The 22390-nt window shown below is 44.4% G+C and overlaps 1 protein-coding gene across 4 annotated transcripts in view; it reads left to right on the top strand.

Annotated features, from left to right (window-relative positions):
• Nucleotides 1–22390, top strand: part of LOC106508100 (zinc finger protein 791-like) — a 60906-nt gene that overhangs the window by 26157 nt on the left and 12359 nt on the right. Inside the window, exons 1-2 of one of the 4 annotated variants that reach the window (XM_021083741.1) lie at nucleotides 10491–10691; nucleotides 11582–11675. The exons of 1 other annotated variant lie outside the window; for it this stretch is intronic. In XM_021083741.1, coding sequence (XP_020939400.1) covers nucleotides 11619–11675 — 57 coding nt within the window. In that variant the 5' untranslated portion in view covers nucleotides 10491–10691; nucleotides 11582–11618. Of the gene's footprint in view, nucleotides 1–10490; nucleotides 10692–10749; nucleotides 11038–11581; nucleotides 11676–22390 lie in introns of those variants that run through there. 2 more of the 4 variants (XM_021083742.1, XM_021083743.1) reach the window with 2 other exon arrangements.

Here is a 22390-nt window from a genome sequence, read left to right as displayed (position 1 = left end):
ATATTAAAATATATATTAAAAACACTGTACTTCAGGTAGAGTTTCTATGGATAACGACCACAAATGGTAAGTAATTGTAAGAAAATAGATAGGAGGATTATATCATAAATTGATATAATCTGCATAACACTTAAAAAATGGCAAAAGAGAATAGAGCTTAATATAAGTAATGTTTCCATGTATCACTGGAATTAAGCTAGTATGAATCTGAGTCTCATTTTAATAAAATAGTATATATATATATATATATATTTTGGCTTTTTGCCATTTCTAGGGCCACTCCCTCGGCATATGGAGGTTCCCAGGCTGGGGTCTAATCAGAGCTGTAGCCGCCTACGCCAGAGCCACAGCAATGCAGGATCCAAGCCGCGTCTGCAACCTACACCACAGCTCATGGCAACGCCAGATCCTTAACCCACTGAGCAAGGCCAGGGATCGAACCCACAATCTCATGGTTCCTAGTTGGATTCGCTAACCACTGAGCCACAACGGGAGCTCCGTGAGTATATGGTTAAAGAGCAGCCTCTAAAATTTTTTTTAAATGTATAATACAGAAATCTTTTAAAAATGGAAGTATTACACTTGGAAATATTCAGGTAATGCAAAAGAAAGTTATAATGGAGGACTAAGAACTAAAAACAACATAAGAATTGTAGAGGAGTTCCTGTCGTGGCGCAGTGGTTAACGAATCCGACTAGGAACCATGAGGTTGCGGGTTCGGTCCCTGCCCTTGCTCAGTGGGTTAACGATCCGGCGTTGCCGTGAGCTGTGGTGTAGGTTGCAGGCGCGGCTCGGATCCCGTGTTGCTGTGGCTCTGGCGTAGGCCGGTGGCTACAGCTCCAATTCAACCCCTAGCCTGGGAACCTCCGTATGCCGCGGGAGCGGCCCAAGAAATAGCAACAACAACAACAAAAGACAAAAGACAAAAGACAAAAAAAAAAAAAAGAATTGTAGAAAACAAAAAGCAAAATGGTAAGTGTAATTACAACTACATCAATAATACTAAATGTGAGTGGATTACATGATCCAAAAAGGAGAAATAGATTATCACCCCAGAATAAACAAAGATTGGAATTCCCGCTGTGGCACAGTGGGTTAAGAATCCGACTGCAGCAACTTGAATCGCTGTGGAGGTGTGTGTTCGATCCCCAGCCTGGTTCAGTGGGTTAAAGATTCCAGCTTTGGCACAGCTGTGGCATGGGTTGCAATTGTGGTTCAGATTCAATCCTTGGCCCAAGAACTTCCATACGCCTTGGTGCAGCCATATAATTAAAAACAAAAAAAAAGAATCCAGTGAGTTCTCGTTGTGGCAAAGGTAGTGGTGTAGGTCACAGATGGAGCTTGGATCCAAAGTTGCTATGGCTGTGGTGTAGGCCAGGGGCTACAGCTCCCATTCGACCACTAGCCTAGGAACTTCCACATGCCATGGGCACGGCCCTAAAAAGCTAAAATAATAATAACTAATAATCCAACTGTAGTGGCTTGGGGTCACAGCAAAGGTTCAGGTTTAATCCCCTGCCCTGGAAGTTCCATATGCCAAGTGCTACCATTAAAAAAATAATAATTTTTAGCTCAATGTTAACCCATTAATGATCCAGTGTTACCATTGTGGTGAGCTGTGTGTAGCCAGCAGCTATAGCTTCAATTTGACCCTAGTCTGGGAACTTCCATATGCCACAGGTGAGGCCCTAAAAAAACCAAAAAAAAAAAAAAAAAAAACTATGACCTAAATATATTTCACATATTGTTGCAAAAAAACACCAGATCCTTAACCCACTGAGCGGGGCCAGGGATTGAACCCGCATCCTCATAGATACTACTCAGGTGCCTTAGTGCTGAGCCACAACGGGAACTCCTGTTGCAAATATTTTAAACAAAATGTTTATCTGTTACATTAAATATGGTGAGAAATATGAAGGATATTTTATCTTCATTTTTTTCTCTAACCCTGCATCTTCAGTGTTTGCATTCTTTCTGATGAGTTTTTTTTCATGTCTTTTCCAAAGTACATGTACTAAGACAGAGTCTCAATTTTTATCTCAGAAAGTCTTTATTCCTCCTTTATTTTCGGAAGACAGTTTTGCTTGACACAAAATTCTAGGACAGCATTTTTAATTTCAAACATTAAATGTTTTTAGGGGGCTACGCCTACAGCATGTGAAATTTCCTGGGCCAGGGATTGAGCCTGTGCCACAACTGCAACCCAAGCCACTGCAGTGACAGTGCCAGATCCTTAACCCTCCGAACCACATGGGAACTCCAAAATATTAAATCTTTTACTCCACTCTTATTTTTTTTCATTGCATTGTTTCTGAAAAGAAGTCTGATTTTCTTTTCTTTTCTTTTTCTTTCTTTCTTTTTTTTTTCTGTCTTTTTAGGGCCACACCAGGGCCATATGGAGGTTCCAAGACTAGGGGTCAAATCAGATCTGTAGCTGCTGGCCTAGGCTTGCAGCAACACTGGATCCTTAACCCATTGAGCAAGGCTAGGGATCAAACCTGTGTCCTTATGGATACTAGCTGGGTTTGTTACTGCTGAGCCACAACAGGAATGCCTATAAATCTTCATTTTAAGACGAATTATCTTGGGGTTCATGAATATTGTGTTCTGTTGTTGTGTTTCCATTAGAATATGCTGAAATAGAATTTTTCAGTACAGGCCATGTTGAGAACAGATTATTTGGCTCTTTGTCACACTGAGTTGGGCAGGTGCAGCCAAGGCTACTTTGCAGCAGATTCAGGCCCAGCCTTTCCTCCAGCAGCCAGAGTGAATCTCAGACCGACCATGGGCCTGAGGAATTTGTGCCAGTTTCTGTGATGCAGTGGCCTGAGTTCTAAGTGCAGGAGATGAGTATACATGAACATTTCTAGAAGAAAATGTACATTGTCACCTCTCTGGAAAAGCTCAGGAAGTACCGCTAGCCATCTACACTGTCATCAGAATAAAAATCCTCCTGGACTCAAATGAGACACCAAGCTAGATCCAGATCATCACCCTCCTGGAGAGTTAGAAGGCTGTCCCTATGAGTGACCTCATATTGAGGATTTCCAGGGCTTACTCAGGCTCCAGAAGCAGATGACATCACAAAGTAGACAGCTTTACCCAAGATCTCAGATCAAAAACTTTGTCTCCATATATCGTTCCTTAAAGCCTCTCCCCTCCCTGACCTGGAAAATTCTCTGACCAAGTTTATTATTTTAAATTAAAAAAATTTTTTTTCTTTTTTACAGCCACACCGGTGGCATGTGGAAGTTCCTGGGCTAGGGGTTGGATCAGAGCTGCAGCTGCCAGCCTGCACCACAGCCATGGTAAAACACAGGATCCAAGCCCCTCCTGTGACCTGCTGAGCTTGTGGCAACATGGGATCCTTAACCCACTGAGCAAGGCCAGGGATCAAACTGGCATCCTTATGCATACTTTGTTGGGTTCTTAAGCCGCTAAGCCACAACGGGAACTCCAGCACTGAAAAGTTTAAACAAAACTCTTCTCTTTCAATTATAGAAAGATTGGCTGGAGATGGCTTTTCTTAACCTATCCTCCCTCTGTTCCTTCACTATGGGCTCCCTTTCAAATTTTGTCTTGCTTCAGCTAACTTTTGGTACTGAAGTTCCCATTGTGGCTCAGTGGTTAACAAACCCGACTAGTATCCACGAGGATGGGAGTTCCATCCCTGGCCTCACTCAGTGAGTTAAGGATCTGGTGTTGCCTCGAGCTGTGGCATATAGGTCGCATGTGTGGCTCGGATCCCGTGTTGCTGTGGCTGTGGCATAGGCCGGCTGCTACAGCTCTGATTTGATCCCTAGCATGGGAACCTCCATATGCCACAAGTGTGGCCCTAAAAAGACAAAAAAAATAAAAAAACGCTTACTGCTTTTTCAACAATTTTAGCACAGCCCCAATATCCACTCATAGCAGTCTTCCAAACCATGGCCACCTTAACTAATCAGCTTGATTGCTGGTTATGCCATTATCTAAATAACACACGGGAACCTGAACTAAGTTTTGTTCCTGCCAGTGCAAGCACCTGGCAGACCCATTCTGGACACTTTACTTCCTCCTACAGTAGAGTGATTTGGCATTGGGGAACCCCCGTGGAAGCTCAAGTTCTGTCCTTCACTCAAATGGCACCTTCAAACCTTCTACAGGGAGTGGTATCACAGATGGTGGAGGAGGGAGTTCCTGTTGAGGTGCGGTGGAAATTAATCTGACTAGTATCCATGAGGATGCAGGTTCGATCCCTGGACTCTCTCAGTGGGTCAGCGATCTGGCATTGTCATGAGTTGCCCTGTAGGTTGCGGGATGCGGCTCAGATCCCACATTGCTGTGGCTGTGGCATAGGCTGGCAGCTGCAGCTCTGATTTGACCCCTAGCTTGGGAACTTCCATATGCCAAGGGTAGGGCCATAAAAAGACAAAATAAAATAAAATAATTTGTAGCCTAGAATACCCAGCAAATTATCATTTAAAAGAGAAAGAGGAAGCATTTCTCCAACAAACAAAAAGAATACAGCAATACTAAACCCATTCTAAAAAATACTGAAAGGACTCCTCTAGATAGGAAAGAAGTAAGAAGATATAGGATGGAGGAAATCACAATTGGAAAGTAATCACTTAAGCCAGTATACAGATCTAAAAGGAAAAAAAGTCCTCCACAGATGTTATAAATGAAGTCAAGACTGATTGTCATGATATAAGTGTTTGCCTAGTCACTGGACAGTATCCCTGGATTACAGGCCATATAAATGGGACTTGGTTGGCCTGCCCAATACCACAGGCTACAAAGAGGTCAACCAGAATTCTGGAATGACCTGGGAAGGTAGTGATACCTAACTCTAGAGCTGCCCCAACCAGACTTAAGGTCTTCTCTACCAGGTATTTTGCAACCTGTTTTGATCTTATAGCTTGACAGAGGTACACGGGAAATGGAGATGTACAGATGGCAATTAACTAATGACAGAGTCTACCCTGGACACTGAACTCCAGCCTGGTGGGTCACGGGTTCCACCCTCAACCTTGGCTGTGAACACCTCTAGTCTGTTTACTTTTCTGTAGGAATAAGGTAAAGTTTCCATCTAAATGATCAGGGCAATGTGGACATGGATACCTGACATCTTCCCTCACTAAGTATCCCATATATTGCCAGCCAGATTACAAACCTGGGCTCCTTCAGGCATAAAGTAGCACCACGTAGATGCGCCCAAACAGACCTCATAGGCAAGCCGCTCATTTATTGAAATACTGATTCAGCAAGGACCCCTTTTCCAAGTCTGAGAACTTCTGATCCAGAAGAAGCAATTCTCTCGCTCACTGCCCGTCCCCCTTTTAAGAATATATATTTCCCCGGGGCCAGAGATCCGATCCAAGCTGCTGTAGATCCCATTGTGCCACAGCAGGAACTCCTAAAAAAGCATTTCTGAATATTTCCAAAGTAATGGAACAAAGATTCACTGCTGCCTCCCAGACCTTGAAAGCATGTCAATCATGGGATAGCAGTTTTACCACTATGCTTTGAAATCTCCATCTCCTGGTGACAGAGACTGCCCAATAAGGAGCACAGTGCCCTGTTGTTGGCAGACAATACTGTTTGTGTGTAAATGATGCATCAACATATTATATACTACAGAAGTATCCACTTAAAAGTGGTGAAAATGAAAATTTTATGGTATGTGTATATTAGCACAATAAAAAGTAAACATTTTAGGAGATTCCCCTTGTGATTCAGGGGGTTAAGAACCTGACACAGTGTCTGTGAGGATGCTGGTTCTATCCCTGGTCTTGCTCAGTGGGTTTAGGATCTGGCCTTGCTGCAAGCATAGGTCAGTAGCTGGAGCTCTGATTCAGCTCCGATTCAGCTCCTAGCCAAGGAACTTCCATATGCCGCAAATGCGGCCATAAGAAAAACATAAATTTTTTTAAAAAAAAAGTAAACAGGGAGTTCCCATAGTGGCACAGCGGAAACGAATCCAACTAGGAACCATGAGGTTGCGGGTTCGATCCCTGGCCTTGCTCAGTGGGTTAAGGATCCAGTGTTGCTGTGAGCTGTGGTGTAGGTCGCAGACGCAGCTTGGATCTGGTGTTGATGTGGCTGTGTCATAGGCCGGCAGCTGTAGCTCCAATTAGACCCCTAGCCTGGAACCCTCCATATGCTGAGGGTGTGGCCCTAAAAAGACAAAAGACAAAAAAAATAAGTAAATATTTTGGGGCAAGAGAGTAAAAACACAACCTATGGAATAGATGAAAAATTTTCAAATCAAGCATCGAAAAGGAACTTGTATTAAAAATATTTAAGGACCCTGTAACATAATTATAAAAAGTCAAGAAATTCAGGGAGTTCCTGTTGTGGCTCAGCAGTTTCGAACCTAACTAGTATCCATGAGGATGCAGGTTCAATCCCTGGCCTCACTCAGTGGATTAAGGATCTGGTGTTGCAGTGAGCTGTGGTGTATATCATAGACTTGGCTTGGATCCCAAGTTGCTGTAGCTGTGAGATAAGCCAGCAGCTGTAGCTCCTATTCCACCCCTAGCCTGAGAACTTCCATATGCTGCAAGTATAGCCCTAAAAAGAAAAAAGAAAAGTCAAGTAACTCAAATTAAATATGCAAATATTCTGAATAACATTTTTCCAAATAAAATACACAGATGGTCAAGGGCATATGAAGATTCTTGACATGAATAGTTATCAAGGAGATGCAAATCAAAACCCCAAGGACATTCCACTGGAACGAGGATGACAGAATGTGAGCTAGTAACTTTTATGGAGGATATATGGAGAAATTTGAACTCTCATAAGGGTGGAACAAAGATAAAATGGCAGAGCTACTCTAGAAAAAGGTCTGAGAGTTCCTCCAATATTAAACCTAGAATTATATGACCTATCAACCCCATTTCTAGATATATGCCCAAGAAAATGAAACACATGTTGGAATTTCTGCTGCAGTACAGTGGGATAAGAATCCCACCTGTGGAGGCAAGGGCCAATTTCCCACCCACTGCAGTGGGTTAAAGGATCCTGAGTTGCCACAGGTCACAGCTGCAGCTCAGATTCAGTCCCTGGCCTGGGAACTTCCATTTGCCATGGGTGCAGCCATTTGAAAAAAAAAAAGAAAGAAAAGCAGAAGAAAACACATTTCGCTAAAACTTATACATGAGCTTTATAGTAATCATAGAAACCAAAAGATAGAAACATCTAAATGTCCATGAAAGGATGAATAGATAAACAACGTGTATTTATCCAATCAATGGAATAGTGTTCTGACATACAAAGAAGGAAATTTTTTTTTTTTTTTTGGCTTTTTGTCTTTTGTCTTTTGTTGTTGTTGTTGCTATTTCTTGGGCCGCTCCCGCGGCATACGGAGGTTCCCAGGCTAGGGGTTGAATCGGAGCTGTAGCCACCGGCCTACGCCAGAGCCACAGCAACGCGGGATCCGAGCCGCGTCTGCAACCTACACCACAGCTCACGGCAACGCCGGATCATTAACCCACTGAGCAAGGGCAGGGACCGAACCCTCAACCTCATGGTTCCTAGTCGGATTCGTTAACCACTGCGCCACGACGGGAACTCCAGAAGGAAATATTGATTCCTAACTTCCCCGTGAAAAAAACCATGCTGTCATTCTTTTTTTTTTTTTTTTTTCCAGAAATTATCTTTTTTTTTTTTTTTTTTTTGGTCTTTTTGCCATTTCTTGGGCCACTCCCGCGGCATATGGAGGTTCCCAGGCTAGAGGTCCAATCAGAGCTGTAGCCGCCAACCTACACCACAGCCACAGCAACTCAAGATCTGAGCAGTGTCTGCAACCTACACCACAGCTCACGGCAACGCCGGATCCTTAACCCACTGAGCAAGGCCAGGGATCGAACCCGAAACCTCATGGTTCCTAGTTGGATTCGTTAACCACTGAGCCATGACAGGAACTACAGATTAGCAGTTTTTTACAGCTGAAAGTAGAAGAGTTTCTCTTTGAAGTGAAAAAAAATTTTCAAAAATTGTGGTGATTGTATGTATCTTCAAATATACTAAAAGCATAAAAAATGTATACTTAAATGAGTGCCTTAGAGGTATGAAAAATACGTTTAAATAAAGCTGTTCAAATAAATCAATGCATGAATTGTTTTGCAATGGAAAAGTTTTTAATTCAGATCCTGAGAGTTTAAGAATTTCTAGGTTAACTACCACCCATCACCTTACTTAGTTAAGCTTTATTTTTGTGTGGTGAAAATGCTTAAGAGCCACCTTTTTATTTTCTTTATTTATTTTCTATGTATTTCTTCCCTTTCTCTTGCTCTCTTTTTTCCTTCTTTTTTTTTAGAGCCACTCCTGCAGCATATGGAAGTTCCCAGGCTAGAGGTCGAATCAGAGCTGCAGCACAGCTACAGCAATGCAGGATCTGAGCCCAGTCTGCAACCTACACCACAGCTCATGGCAGTGCTGGATCCTTGCCCCACTGAGCAAGGCCAGGGATCGAACCTGCATCTTCATGGATACTAGTCATATATGTCATGGCTGAGCCAAGACATGAACTGCTACATCAGCACTTTTTTTTCCACAAACTTTCATCTTACTGACTCAGAGCCCCTTGCAGTCCACTTTTGGAGGGCTCTCAACCCTATCGCTCCCCTAAATCCAGCCAGACTGAAAGGGACTAACACACTTTTCCAGTTTCCTTCTGTGCTGACCAGTCATGGCTATTCATTCTGTCTGGACTAAATAGAACTTCCATCCCTGGCTCCTTTTCCCCAGATCTACAGAGAACATAACCAGTGCACTTACAGAATTGAGAGAACTGTAACAAGACAGAGAGACATTGAACATGAATACATTTGAACTGAGAGATTGATATTTACACAATTCTGATAACAGACCACTGTGGTTTCTGCCATTCTCCATTAAAATGTTTTTTTAGGATTTCCTTTGGGGAAAAATTCCACTTTCGTGCCAAATTTTAATTATATAATACAACATAAGTGTATCAGGTCATCATGTTTTATTTTATTTTATTTTATTTTTTTAATAGAAGTTCCCAGACTCGGGGTCAAAGGGGTGCTGCAGCTGAGGCCTACACCACAGCCATGGCAACAGTGGATCTGAGGCACATCAGAGACCTATACCACAGCTTGAGATCTTTAACCCACTGAGCCACAGCAGGAACTCTTTTGGGGGATTGCGGGGGAGGCCTGCCTTTAGTACTCCGAAGTTCCTGGGCAGGAATTGAATGCTAGCCACAGCAGTGACAGGGCGGGATCCTAGGCCGTCAGGTAACTGCATCAGGTAATTACCAGTTAATCTAATAATGCATTTTTATTAGTGATAGCTCAATAAAGCTGGGGGCATTCTAATTTTTTTTTATAAAATTTCACATCGTTTACAATTTTTGTAATAACTTACTGTTTTTCTTCTATCGGTGGAAAGAGTAATACAATTTCCTTAGCTATATTATCGCTGTTGACATTGCAACATTTTCTAGTACACAGGGAACACTGATCTGGGATAAATTTCCTTCTAGTATACACCTGAGAAGCTAGTGAACACACCTCACAGCTTGGAGTTTGACCAAGATTTATCCTGGCACCCAGCTAGGGCTGACTGAGGCAGACTTCCTTCCACAGCCAAGTGCTCTGGGATTCTTTAGCTTAAGTACCTAATGAGTGGGAATGGATGGAAGGCTCAGTGCTGTAAAGGACCAAAGTTGAAAATGGAGCCAGCATCTTTATTATAACGGTGAGTTCACATTTGAGTGTCGGCATTTCTTTTTCTTTCTGTCTTTTTTTCTTTTTTCTTTTTTGTCTTTTTAGGGCTGCACCTGTGGCATATGGAAGTTCCCATGCTCTGGGTTGAATAAGAGCTGCAGTTGCCCGCCTATACCACAGCTACAGCCACTCAGGATCTGAGCAGAGTCTGCAAACTACACCACAGCTCATGGCAATACCAGATCCTTAACCCACTGAGCAAGGCCAGGGGTCGAACCCACATCCTAATGGATACTAGTTGGGTTCGTTACCGCTGATCACAACGGGGAACTTACCGGGGTTTTTTTGGCCGACCCATTGGCATATGAAAGTTCCCTAGCCTGTGCCACAGAAGCGACCCAAGCCATAACAGTGACAACGCAGAATTCTTAATCTGCTGAGCCACCAGGGAACTCATCAAATGTCTGCTTTCTTAAGAAGAAGCCCAGTTCAATGAATGGCCACAGAGCGTTACACCAAGCCCTTGTCCCCTGGAGTACCTAAAACCCTCTTGTTCCAGGCAGATCTGGCCTGGGCCATCCTCTTAATCTGTACTTGCTCCATCTTGAAGCTGAATAAGGAATCCCAGGGCAGAAGGGGCTGCGGAAGACAGCAGAGGCAACCCTAGGCGTGGAATAAGTTATGTTGCAAACGAAAGTGCCAGGCGGCGACCGGTCCCATCCCACTCGCAGAAAGTAATTCCGTGGAGCCAGACTTCCTCCTACAGATTGTCACTCAGACGCAAGGAGGCGGGGTATTGGGATCTGTCCAACCGGGAAGCCGTTGAAGCAGGTGGGTGGGGCGACGCGCAGCATCAGCGAGGACTTCCTCCTTTTCTCCCACCGCGTACAAGGTCGCCTCCCGTGTAGAGTTCTCTGGTTCTGGTTACTCTGCGATATCTTTGTTCCCCTGTGATCTGCACTGGTCGTTGGAGTCGTTAGGAGGTACTCAGACCCAGGAAACGTAATGGTGAGTGTGCTGCCCCGGACGTAGAGATGTAGCGGAGGGGCTGGTCAGAGCCGGCCAAACCGGTTTTCATTTGACCCGGCCTCCTCGTCACCGCTGGAGTCAGCGGATACGCGTGGGTCTGGGGTGCGGCGCGGATCTCAGTCCGCTCCTGTTTGCAGTTGCGCGGCGGGGCTTGGCCGGGCAGCCGGGACCCCGAGCGTCCTGTTGCGTCACTTCGCGCAGGAACTTCGGCCCCGGAACCTCTTTGGGCAGCTCTACTGTCGCATCCCCTCTTCTAGCCTAGATTGTGCGGTGACAACCGGCACGGTTTTCAGCTGACAGTTGTGACGCGCTCTCCAGGGTTTGGGTATGGGATTAGCTATCGTCTGACGGGTCTCAGCTCGTCCTTTCTGCCCTGGGGCCACCATTTTTCTTCTTGAGTTTTCCAAAAGCTTGGGAAGCGGGGTGTCAAGTCGAAGTCCCTGGCCCCCCTGGGGCTTTGTACGGCTGGCAATAAATCATAAAATTTCCAGATCGCTACCTATATTCCCAAAGTCAGTTTTCCCACTTCTATTTACATCATCTATCAACTATTCTCTTCCGTGGTGCATTTATAACAAAGCCAGTATTTTAAATGTTTATTTTGTTTGCGTAGAGTGGTGGATGGCATTGGGGAGGATGGTCTGTGGATATTTTATGGGAGAGGCAAGCGTTGAATAACTACTTCTAAGTAGGTTGTATGAAATCCTTTCTCCTCCATTATTATTATTTTTTTTTTTCTGGAAACAAACATTCTATGAGAAGTCTTGTGGAGTGTTGCTAAAATTCAGCCTTTGTCCTCTGATGCCAAATAGAAACACAGAGACAGTTTCAGGTGAAGGAGAAAAAAAAGGGCCTTATTGCTTTGCCAGGCAAAGGAGACCACAGAAGGCTAAGACCCTAAAGACTATGCCCTCTCCTGGAGAAGAGTTTTTTAGGACCATAAGGAGAAAAACGGGGTTCCAGGTAAGAATCTGGCTTGGCGCAAACACACATTCTTCTTTCTTTCATGAATCTTAATTATCCAAGCTGGTGTCAGGGGTCCAATGCAGGTGGTGGTTATTGCGTCTTGACTTTTTCTAGAATAACACTACTTGCAAAAAGGGCATATTGATCAGAGATTAGACAAACTAGCAAAGTACCTGAAAAGCACCATGTGCTTATTATTAGCACAGTCTTTTAACTCAGGGGCAGTTGTGCCCAGAGTGTCTTATCTTTAGCTCACAGGTGATTGTGTTTAGAATTCAGTCCAGCTAGAGAGAAAGGCAAAAAACAGCTCCAAGCTATTCATTTTTAAGCTGTTCATTCCTTAAACTGTAAGGAATGTAATCTTTTCTTTTAGGTGTCCAAGATACCTACATCTTTACGAGTATCCCTTGAGAGGAAACCAGGACTCTGCCCCAAGGGTGCACTGTTGTTTTTTGATGGTTCCTTCCTTGTCTTTTGCATCCCCTCCCTTCCTGGATTAGCAGCTGTTTGAACCTGCCCTTTGAAACTCTTGGGAAGGTCTTGGAGGCTCTGTCCTAAAAACTGGAATTGGGAGGCCACAAAAAGGCATTTGTGCCCAGGAGCCCCACAGGGTACTGCTTGATTTCAGGAGGTTTTTGGGACACATTTCTGAACAATCTGCCCTGTGACCAGTTCCCATCCTTGGGTTAGTGCCCTTCAAAATATTTACTCAGTTAAGTTTATTTTTTCAATAGTATGAAATGTATTAAATTAATAGTACTTGAAAGACCATATGGAATATGTAAAAGTAAAAGAGGTGAATTTTAGGGGAAAAAATATTATGGTGTTTTCATTTATTAAGACATTTTCCCCCTTCTTTTTTGGCCGCTGTGTGGCATATGGAGTTCCCAGGCCAGGGGCCAGATCTGAGCTGTGGTTTTGACCTATGCCACAGTGGTCACAATGCCAGATCCTTTAACCTACTGCTGCCAGAAAGATATTACCTGAATTCGGGTTCTTGTTCACGGAGCCGAAGAATGAACTTGGACAACACATAGGCAGCAAGCAAGCAAAAGTCTTTATTACAAGAAAGCAAATAGCTCCCAGCACAGACACTGGGAGGGAGAGGAAGAGGTTTCCCCCCCCCGCCCCTTGCTATTGTTCTGTGGAGGTTTTTATTTGTTAAAGACAAGGAGTACGTGGGCTCCAGATTATCCGTTCTTTTTCCCTTTGGCCTTTGGCCTTCCGCAGTGTACCTGTATCAGCCCTCAGCAATAGGGAGTTAGGGTATGCTCCGTAAGTTTTATGATCCTTTTGCTCTTCTTTCTCCTAGACTTAGAGTCACCACTCTTTACATTCTTTAGCAAGCAGTCAAATGTTTAGGTCAGGGGTTAACTCCCATGTTGATGTAAATCAAATGTACTTTCTTTTTTTTTGTTTTTTGTTTTTTTGGTTTTTTTTTTGTCTTTTCTAGGGCCACACCCATTGCATATGGAGGTTCCCAGGCTAGGGGTCTAATCGGAGCTGTAGCCGTGGGCCTTCTCCACAGCCACAGCAACACCAGATCCGAGCCACGTCTGCGATTTACACCACAGCTCACGACAACGCCGGATCCTTAACCCACTGAGCAAGGCCAGGGCTCAAACCCGCAACCTCATGGTTCCTAGTCAGATTCGTTAACCACTGAGCCACCATAGGAACTCCTCAAGTGTACTTTCAATAGTTAATCTTCCAATAAGCAAGGCTGGTTTGTCTTGATTAGTTTTTACAAATTTTTTTTTTTTTTTTTTTTTTTTTTTTGTCTTTTTGTCTTTTTGCCTTTTCTAGAGCCGTACCCACAGCACATGGAGGTTCCCGGGCTAGGGGTCCAGTCGGAGCTGCAGCCACCATCCTACAGCAGAGCCACGGCAACATGGGATCCAAGCTGCGTCTGCGACCTACACCACAGCTCATGGCAACGCCAGATCCTTAACCCACTGAGCAAGGCCAGGGATCGAACCTGAAACCTCATGGTTCCTAGTTGGATTCATTAACCACTGAACCATGATAGGAACTCCTAGTTTTTACAAATCTTAAACCATGAACATCAATCAGGGAATATATTGAAGCCCATATTCCTACACTAACTACCTGAATTATTATTCTGCCTCACTACTGTGCTGGGCAGAGGATCAAACCTTCCTGGCACTGCAGAGACGTTGCCAGTCCTCTTGGGCCATAGCAGGAACTCCATTTTAAAAAAATTTTTGTTTCACTTTTTTTTCATTCCCTATGATGAGTTCTATGGACTCTGCTGTTGGTTAATTTCAAATGAAATTCCAGGATTTAGACTTGCAGAATAAAAGTATTCAAGTATGATTATGTAGTAAATAAACTTGCCTTGGAAATAATAATTGACCTATTTTTTTCAGAAAGGAATAGATATTTGGGGTTTTCTAAGTGAATTACTGAAAGTGGCTTATGATTTTCTTCTCTCATTTCTACATAAACACTGGTTTGAGTGATTTTGCTGAATTGTTCAAACAGGGTTTGTATATTTAAAATATCAGTGGTAGGAGTTCCTGTCATGGTGCAGTGGGTTAGGAATCCAACTGCAGCGGCCAGGTGCTGCTGAGGTGCAGGTTCTATCCCTTGCCTGGCACAGCAGGTTAAAGAATCTAGAGTTGCCACAGCTGTGGCTCAGATTCAGTCCCCTGGCCTGGGACCTTCCATATGCCGCAAGTATGGCCATAAGTGTGTGTGTGTGTGTATATATATATACACATATATACACACATATATATATCAGTGGTGCTAATCATATTTAAAGACTTGTTCCACTCTCACCGCACTGATTTTAGGACAGACATTTCCATCACTCCCAAAGTGAAACTCATGACCATTAGCATCTTCAGGCCTAGGAAATGACTAATCTGCTTTCTGACTCTATTTTTGCCTTTCTGGATATTTCCTATAAAGTATCTTGGTGGTCGGGAGCACCTGTAATGGGTGGCAGAGCCTGAGGTCAATGTCTTCAAGCTCAGTTCCCGTTTGACCTGTGAAAGGAGGTGCTCGAAGGTCCAGTTGGCTCTTCCTGAAGAGCTCCCCGCCTTCCACTTGCTCCTACCTGCTCACACCCACCGCTGAAGTTCTCCTTATACTGTGCGAAGCTGCAGACCCCTGAAATCTGGGGGTGCAAGGGCACAAAGGTGTGGGGTGACACCATTTCTGGGTTGTGATTGTGATTTCCTTTGACCCAGACATTTTATTTGTTTGTTTTATGGCCATGAGTGTGGCATGTAGAAGTTCCTTAGCCAGAGATTGAATGCCAGCCATAGCTGCAAACTGTGCCACAGCTGCACCAACGCCAGATCCTTTAACCCACTGCATCAGGCTGGGGATTGAACCCTTGCCTCTTTGGCAACTGAGCCACTGCAGTCGGATTCTTAACCCACTGTGCCGCAGTGGGAACTCCTGTCCTAGGCATTTTATTTTATTTTATTTTATTTGGCATTTTAAATGTTATATTTGAGTGTGGCCTCCATGATATAGGTGCACTCAGTGTAATTTTTGCACATCGAGAAATCTGTAAGGATGAGCTGTTCTGTCCTGGGGACAGGGTCTGCGAATTTGGGAGTCCATTTGGATCAGAACTTTAACCTGAATCTGGCTTAGAGTTTGCAGACATGTGGTAATGGAAGACTTGGGGGATGGAGAGCATCCCTGCTTACAGGGTGTGTGGAGGGGGGTATGGGAAGCTCTCAGAGATTATTCTCGTCGCCGCTCGGGTGTCCCTTGACAGGGCTTCTAGCTCAATCCAGTTTATCTAGACTCTCAAGTCTGGAAAGATGTTCAACTCCACCCCCTCCCCCCACCCCACCCCACTCCCATCCCGGGTCACACTAGGTATTAAACCAGCTGTAGCTGCCTACACCACAGCCACAGCAACACCAGTTCTGAGCTGCCTTTGTGACCTACACTGCAGCTTGCAGTAATGCCGATCTTTAACACATTGAGCAAGGCCAGGGATCAAACCCACATCCTCATGGACATGATGTCTGATTCCTTCTGCTAAGCCACAACCAGAACTCCTCAACTTTCTGAAAATGGACTTTTTTTTCTGAATTGTAGGGACACAGTCTATTTATATGTTTTGATTCCAATATTTGTGTTTCTTTTCTTGGATTCCTTTCTTCATTCTAGATTACAGTGCCTTGATTCTAGTTACCATTAACATTTGGGCTTTTAAATTTATGTTGAAGAGTTCCTGTCATGGCTCAGTGGTTAATGAATCTGACTAGCAACCATAGGGACTCAGGTTCGATCCCTGGCCTCCCTCAGTGGGTTAAGGATCCCAAATTGCTGTGAGCTGTGGTGTAGGCCAAGACTTGGTAGATTCCCACGCTGCTGTGGTGTAGGCCATTAGCTACAGCTCCGATTCGACCCCTAGCCTGGGAACCTCCATATGCCGAGGGTGTGGCCCTAAAAAGCAAAAATAAATAAATAAATAAAAATAAAGTTTGATGTTGATTGACAAATGCCATTTAAGGAAAGAAAATTGGGAAGTTAATTAGAATTTTTGTTTCATTTACACAAGAGAAACCGCAGACCAGAGATGGGAGTGCATTTAAGTTTTCAGGTGCTTTTACATTTGTTTATAGGTACCTGTCCCTATGAGGCAGAATATTATCTCAGGTAGTTAGTGTAGGAGCAAGGGCTCCATACATTCCTTTGATATGGCTATTGATTAACATTTGCAGCTTAAGGGCTCTAGGCAGTAACACCTCCACAGGCCTTGTTTTATTATGGGAAATGCAAATTCCCCACAGACTTTGTTTACTGTAGGAAGTGCGAATCTCTAGTCCACTCCTCAACTGATAAAAAAGGGATGAGAGGAATGGTGACTTAATCTAAGAAAAAAAAAAAGGACAAAGAAACCACAAAACTTAAAAGGGACTTTTCCAACCCTAAAACCCCTGTTGGACAAGGACTGATACAGGTAATTGAGCAAGGCCAATGGGAGAAAATCACATCTTTCTGGACCCCACGTTGGTACCCCTCCCCACCTTTACGAGATAAAAACCCCTAAAGGGCAATAGGAAAGCCGGGCTCTTCTCCCCGCTCCCAGCCTGTCCTGGGAGCTATTTGCTTTTCTTTAACAAAGACTTTGCTTGCTTGCTGCCTGTGTGTTCACGGTGTTCATTCTTCAACCGCTGACCACTGTGAACAAGAACCCAGATTCCAGTACCATCTTTCCGGTATCACTTTGACATCTAAAAGGCCTCTGCTGTTTTTTTTTTTTTTTCCTGGCTATATCTCTAGCATGTTGAAGTTCCTGGACCAGGAATCGAATCAAACCCACACCACAGCAGAGGTCCAAACTACCTCAGTAACAGTGCCAAATCATTAACCTGCTGCACCACCAGGGAACTCTAGGCCTCTACTGTTCTTAAAACAAATGAATTTCTATTTTAATAGATGTGGGGGGACTGAATGGAATTCTTTTTTCTTTCTTTCTTCTTCTTTTTTTTTTTTTTTTTTTTGTCTTTTTGCCTATTCTAGGTCTGCCCCGCAGCATATGGAGGTTCCCAGGCTAGGGGTCTAATCGGAGCTGTAGCTGCCGGCCTACACCACACCCACCCCGAGCCACGTCTGCGACCTATACCACAGTTCACGGCAATGCCAGATCCTCAACCCACTGAGCAAGGCCAGGGATCGAATCTCCAACCTCATGGTTCCTAGTCAGATTCGTTAACCACTGCTCCACGACAGGAACTCCTTGAATTCTATTTTAATTGAAACACTTCAGTTTATGTAAATTTTTCAAATTCCTAGCCCATTCAAAGGCTTAATTTGCAAACCTCAAATGTAGTGTGATATCGTTCTTATTCCTGAAAGTATCTCCAATGTTAACTATAGTGGAGAGAAAACCTATAATATCCCTTGTGCCTTTAGTTAGAAAGGGGGTTTTCATTTTTTTGTGCTTTGCAGTCTTCTATCTGTTTAAAGAATCAAATTTTGCAGTGGTTTCCTATGTAGAAAAGCTAAAATTAAACTAAGAAGGAAAAGTAGCTTAAGATGCACTGCGCATATATTTTGCTTCATTCCTCTGCTCTGAACTCCAGCCCCCCTCAGATCACCAATTTAGATTCAGCCTTCATCCATTTAGTGTTTCTTTATATACAAACAATCCAGTGCTGAAAACCTGAGCAATAAAACATTGTCTGCCTTATCAGTAAACAAAGGATTTCACAGTCTTGCAGGATTGTAGCCACCACTTACAGTGAGCTGATGAGCTCTGAGGGCACTCAGGAAGGACGAAACTAGGAGTGCCAGCTTCTAGCAGCCCACAGACTGCAGCCACTCCCAGTGGTGAGTCCTGAGGAAACTCAGGGTGTTAAAAACAAAGACTAGGATCCTGGCCCCAGAGAGCTGAGGTGCGTATTTTAATGGCTGAGTAATATTCCACTTTGTATATGTACCACATCTTCTTGATCCAATCCTCTGTCGATGGACATTTAGGTTGTTTCCATGTATTGGCTATTGTAAATAGTGCTTCAATGAACATTGGAGTACATGTGTCTTTGTGAGTCTTGGTTTTCTCTGGATAGATGCCCAGGAGTGGGATTGCTGGACCTAGTTTTCTTTTGTTCCTAAACTCCTGTATATCCTAGTGTCCCCCTTCCCTCTTCTGAGCTATTTCTCAGAGCTCTCAAAAATTCTGGGAGTTCCCATCATGGTGCAATGGTTAACGAACCCGACTAGGAACCATGAGGTTTTCGGGTTCGATCCCTGCCTTTGCTCAGTGGGTTAAGGATCTGGCGTTGCCGTGAGTTGTGGTGTGGGTTGTAGACGTGGCTTGGATCTGGCGTTGCTGTGGTGTAGGCTGGTGGCTACAGCTCCAATTCGACCCCCAGCCTGGGAACCTCCATATGCCGAGGGAGCAGCCCTAGAAAAGGCAAAAAGACAAAAAAAGAAAGAAAGAAGGAAGGAAGGAAGGAAGGAAGGAAAGAAAGAAAGAAAGAAAGAAAGAAAGAAAGAAAGAAAGAAAGAAAGAAAGGAAGATAGAAAGAAAGAAAGAAAGAAAGATAGATTCTGCCTCCAGGGCTGTATTCCTCGTTTTGTTGTCGGAATTCAGTCTCCACCGGTGCTGAATTGAAACAAAGAGACAGAGTTTTGGGTAAAGGAGAAAAAAGAGCTTTATTGCTTTGCCAGGCAAAGGAGGGTCACACCAGGCTAACGCCCTCCCCCACCCCATTAGAAGGAATTGTGAGAGTTTTATAGTAAAAAGGAGAAAAATGGGTTTTCATGTAGGGCATACATGCATTCTTCTTTCTTTTGGGGGAATCTTAGTTGGGAGTCAGGCGATCTTGGTCCGTTCGTGATGGTAGTCTTCTGTGTTATTGCCTAGAATAACAATACTTGCAAAAAGGGCATATTGATCAGAGATTAGAAGAAACTAGGAAAGTTCCTGAAAAACATCATGTGTTAATAATCTTTAACCCACAGGCAGTTGTGCTCAGGGTGCCTAATCTTTAGCTTATGGGTGATTGTGTTTAGGGTGCCATCAAGTCAGGGAGAAGGAAAAAGAAGGACTCTTAAGCTTAAGTGTATAAGATGCCTATATTATTATGTGTATCCCTTGAGAGGGAACCGGGATTCTGCCCCAAGGTTGTACTATTGTTGCTTGACTGTCCCTCCCTTCCCTGATCATAACAGTCTGAACCTGTCCCTAGGAACTCAGGGAAGGTCATGGTGGCCGAATGAGGCCCATTTCCAAGTACAAGAAATGGGGGTCACAGAAAGACCCTTGTGCCCTGGAGCCCCCAGGGCCATGTCAGCTTTCAATTTTGTCCCTAATAAAATTTACAACTCCCATGTTGTCCTTTTTTAATTTTTTTTTTAAGTTGGCAGCCCATTTTTCTTAAGGTTTTTATTCTTGTAGTGGGTAGTCAGGATCCACATATTCGATGTTTGTCTACTCAAAGTCAGTCTCACCGCCTCCCTTTCCCCTGGTGCTTCTTACCTGCTGATAAGAAAGCCTGGAGGCTCCTGCTCTCTGAGCTGCTCTTTGCTGGGGAGCTTTCCCTGCACCCTGCGCTGTGCTGGCATGTATGGCATTGGTCGTTGCAGTCTCTGCACAAGGGTGGAAAAAGAATTTTGTGGATTTAAACCAAGGTGTACAAAAGACAAGTTTATTGAGGCAGGAAACACTGCTAACACAGCAGGCAGACTTCCTGATAATCAGGGAGAGCCAACCCTGGGTGCATGGGCATGTCTGTTTTTATAGCCCAAAGACAGAGGAGCGCAAGGAGTGGTCTTGCCATACACCTGTGGACCTGCTGATTGGTTGAGGAAGAATGGGGTCTTCCACTACACTTGCTGATTGGTTGGGGGCATATGTTGCCCCTGTAGGGGCGGGGTAAGGAGTGGGCTACATACCTTTTCTAGTAGTGGGCAGGAAGGAGTAGTCCAGGTTGATCAAGGGTAGGAAGTGAGGAGTGGGCCATATACCTTTCCTAGTAGGGGTAGGAAGGAGTAGGCCAAGTTGCTGGAGTGGGGAGGTCCTTAGGAACATTGTAACAACTACAGTGAGATAGGTGGGCGGATAAGGGTCTGGCATTTCTTATCTGGGCTTTTTGAGTTTTATCTTCTCGGAGAAGCCTTGAACTCCCACATTGGCGAGCCCACCACACCTGAGTTCTATACACAGTGGACCCAGAGTTGGCAGTTTGTTAATTCCTGGTACTCTGGGAGCAGGAGTATGAGAAGGGGGCCCTCCTAACAGTGGTTCTGGCTGATGTCTGAGCAGGAACCTACTTGTGTTTAGAGTGAAGGTGTGACTGAGGCTGGTTTTTTGGGTGTGGGGGGATTGGTGACTAGAAGCATGATTATACCCAGTGAATGAGGTCAGCCCAAAAGATACTTACTACTTTATTTATTTATATATGTATTTTTGTCTTTTTAGGGCCACACCCACAGCATATGGAAGTTCCCAGTCCAGGGGTCAAATTGGAGCTGTAGCCGCTGACCTATAATACCACAGCCACAGCCACACCACACCCAAGCTTTGTCTGTGACCTGTGCATCATAGCTCACAGCAACACCGGATCTTTTATCCACTGAGCAAGGCCAAGGATTGAACTTGTATCCTCATGGATCCTAGTCAGATTCATTTCCACTGAGCCAGGATGGGAACTCCAATAGTCACTACTTTAAAAAGAGTAGTTATTAGAGAGAAAGTAAAAGAGAAGAGACAGGAAAAGGTAGCCAATAGGTGGTGAGATTGCAGAAGACTCACCAAAACTTTTAAGTACCTCTGGAGCTATCAGTCCTTCATCTGTTGCATCAAAGACCCTTGTCCTCTGGGTTATGAAGGACAACACCCACAGTCTCAGTTTGGCACAGCAAGAGGTTCAAACCCAACTTAAGCTGGGGTTCCTTAAAACTCTATTTAAAAAATTTGGTGTCATGTGTGTTAGGATGGCAGAGTCAAGAGAAACAGGCTGGAGCAGTGAGATGTAAGCAGGTTATCGACCAAAAGAGTGGCCCGGAGCACTGGGCAGAGAGAACTCAGGCTCCCCGCTATTGGAGCAAGGGCTTTTTTAGAGTTAGGATTTTGCGTGATAGGTCAGGTAGTCTCAAGGAAAAAAGGGTAGGGGGCTTGGGAAACAAGAAGGAGGATTTAGGTCATTAAGTGTGAATTTTAACCATTCCTTTTGGTTCTGTTTATTTTGAGGTTTACCAGCTCCTTAAATTAGTTTGGTCCTGGGGCCTTCATCCGTGCTGGAGTCTGTTTCCTATTGATTTAGTCAGCTGAAATTGTGTCTGGAGCCTGGGTGGGATCTGGAGGGCATGGTTGTTTATGTCCTCCATTTGGTATTCTCCCTCCAGGTTATAGATACCACCTAACAATGTGGAGGCTTCTAACCCTTCTGGCGGTGATTGCACACTCTCTGGAAGTGGGGGGGGGGGGTCTTACACTGTCCATAAGCTTCTGATGTAAGGCACTGCCCTAGGTCCCATATGCCGTTAAAGCTGCAATCAGAAAAAGAAAAAGAAGGGGAAAAAAAGGCATTCCCATTGTGGCTCCACAGGTTAATAATCCAGCATAGTGACCCTGAGGATGCAGGTTCAACCCCTGGACTCACTCAGTGGCTTAAGGATTTGATGTTGCCGTGACTGTGACATAGGCTGGCAGCTACAGTCCTGATTCCATATGCCATGCATGTGGCCTAGCCCAAGAACTTCCACATGCCATGGGTGTGGCCCTTCAAAGAAATAAAAAATAGAGGCCTCCATTGAAGTGCTTATTATGACTTTGGTCCTGGAAACAGCAGACCAGCAGCCCAGCTCAGCTTCTGACCCCTTCTTGTGATATGAGGAGCCAAACCTTGGCCCTCGGGTTATTTCTCCCAGTGGAGAGATGGTATTTCTTTTTTCAGTCCTTTGAAAGATGCTCTGGTGCTAGAGGAGCCACCCTTCTACACCTTGGTTCCCTGGGTAGTTGCTTGGGATTAAGTGAAGGCACAGGTGTGGGAAGAACAGAGACTAAGGATGACAGTTCAGCCTGGTGCATGATGGGCTCAGTGGAGAGTTGCTGCCTTTCATCCCTTGACTGGGACATCCTTGATGAGGAACCCAACCCAATGGTCATCACATGTAGTGAAACATCAGGCAGTCATCAGGGTGGGTTGTAATGAGTCAATCCTTTTTTAAAAAAAAAAAAACAGGATTCGTTTTTTTGAGCATTT

This window comes from Sus scrofa, chromosome 2 (assembly GCF_000003025.6).
Source record: "Sus scrofa isolate TJ Tabasco breed Duroc chromosome 2, Sscrofa11.1, whole genome shotgun sequence".
In the NCBI taxonomy this organism is placed as follows: Eukaryota; Metazoa; Chordata; class Mammalia; order Artiodactyla; family Suidae; genus Sus; species Sus scrofa.
The sequence above is the reverse complement of the archived record's forward strand: the minus strand, read 5'-3'. Positions and strand labels throughout refer to the sequence as shown.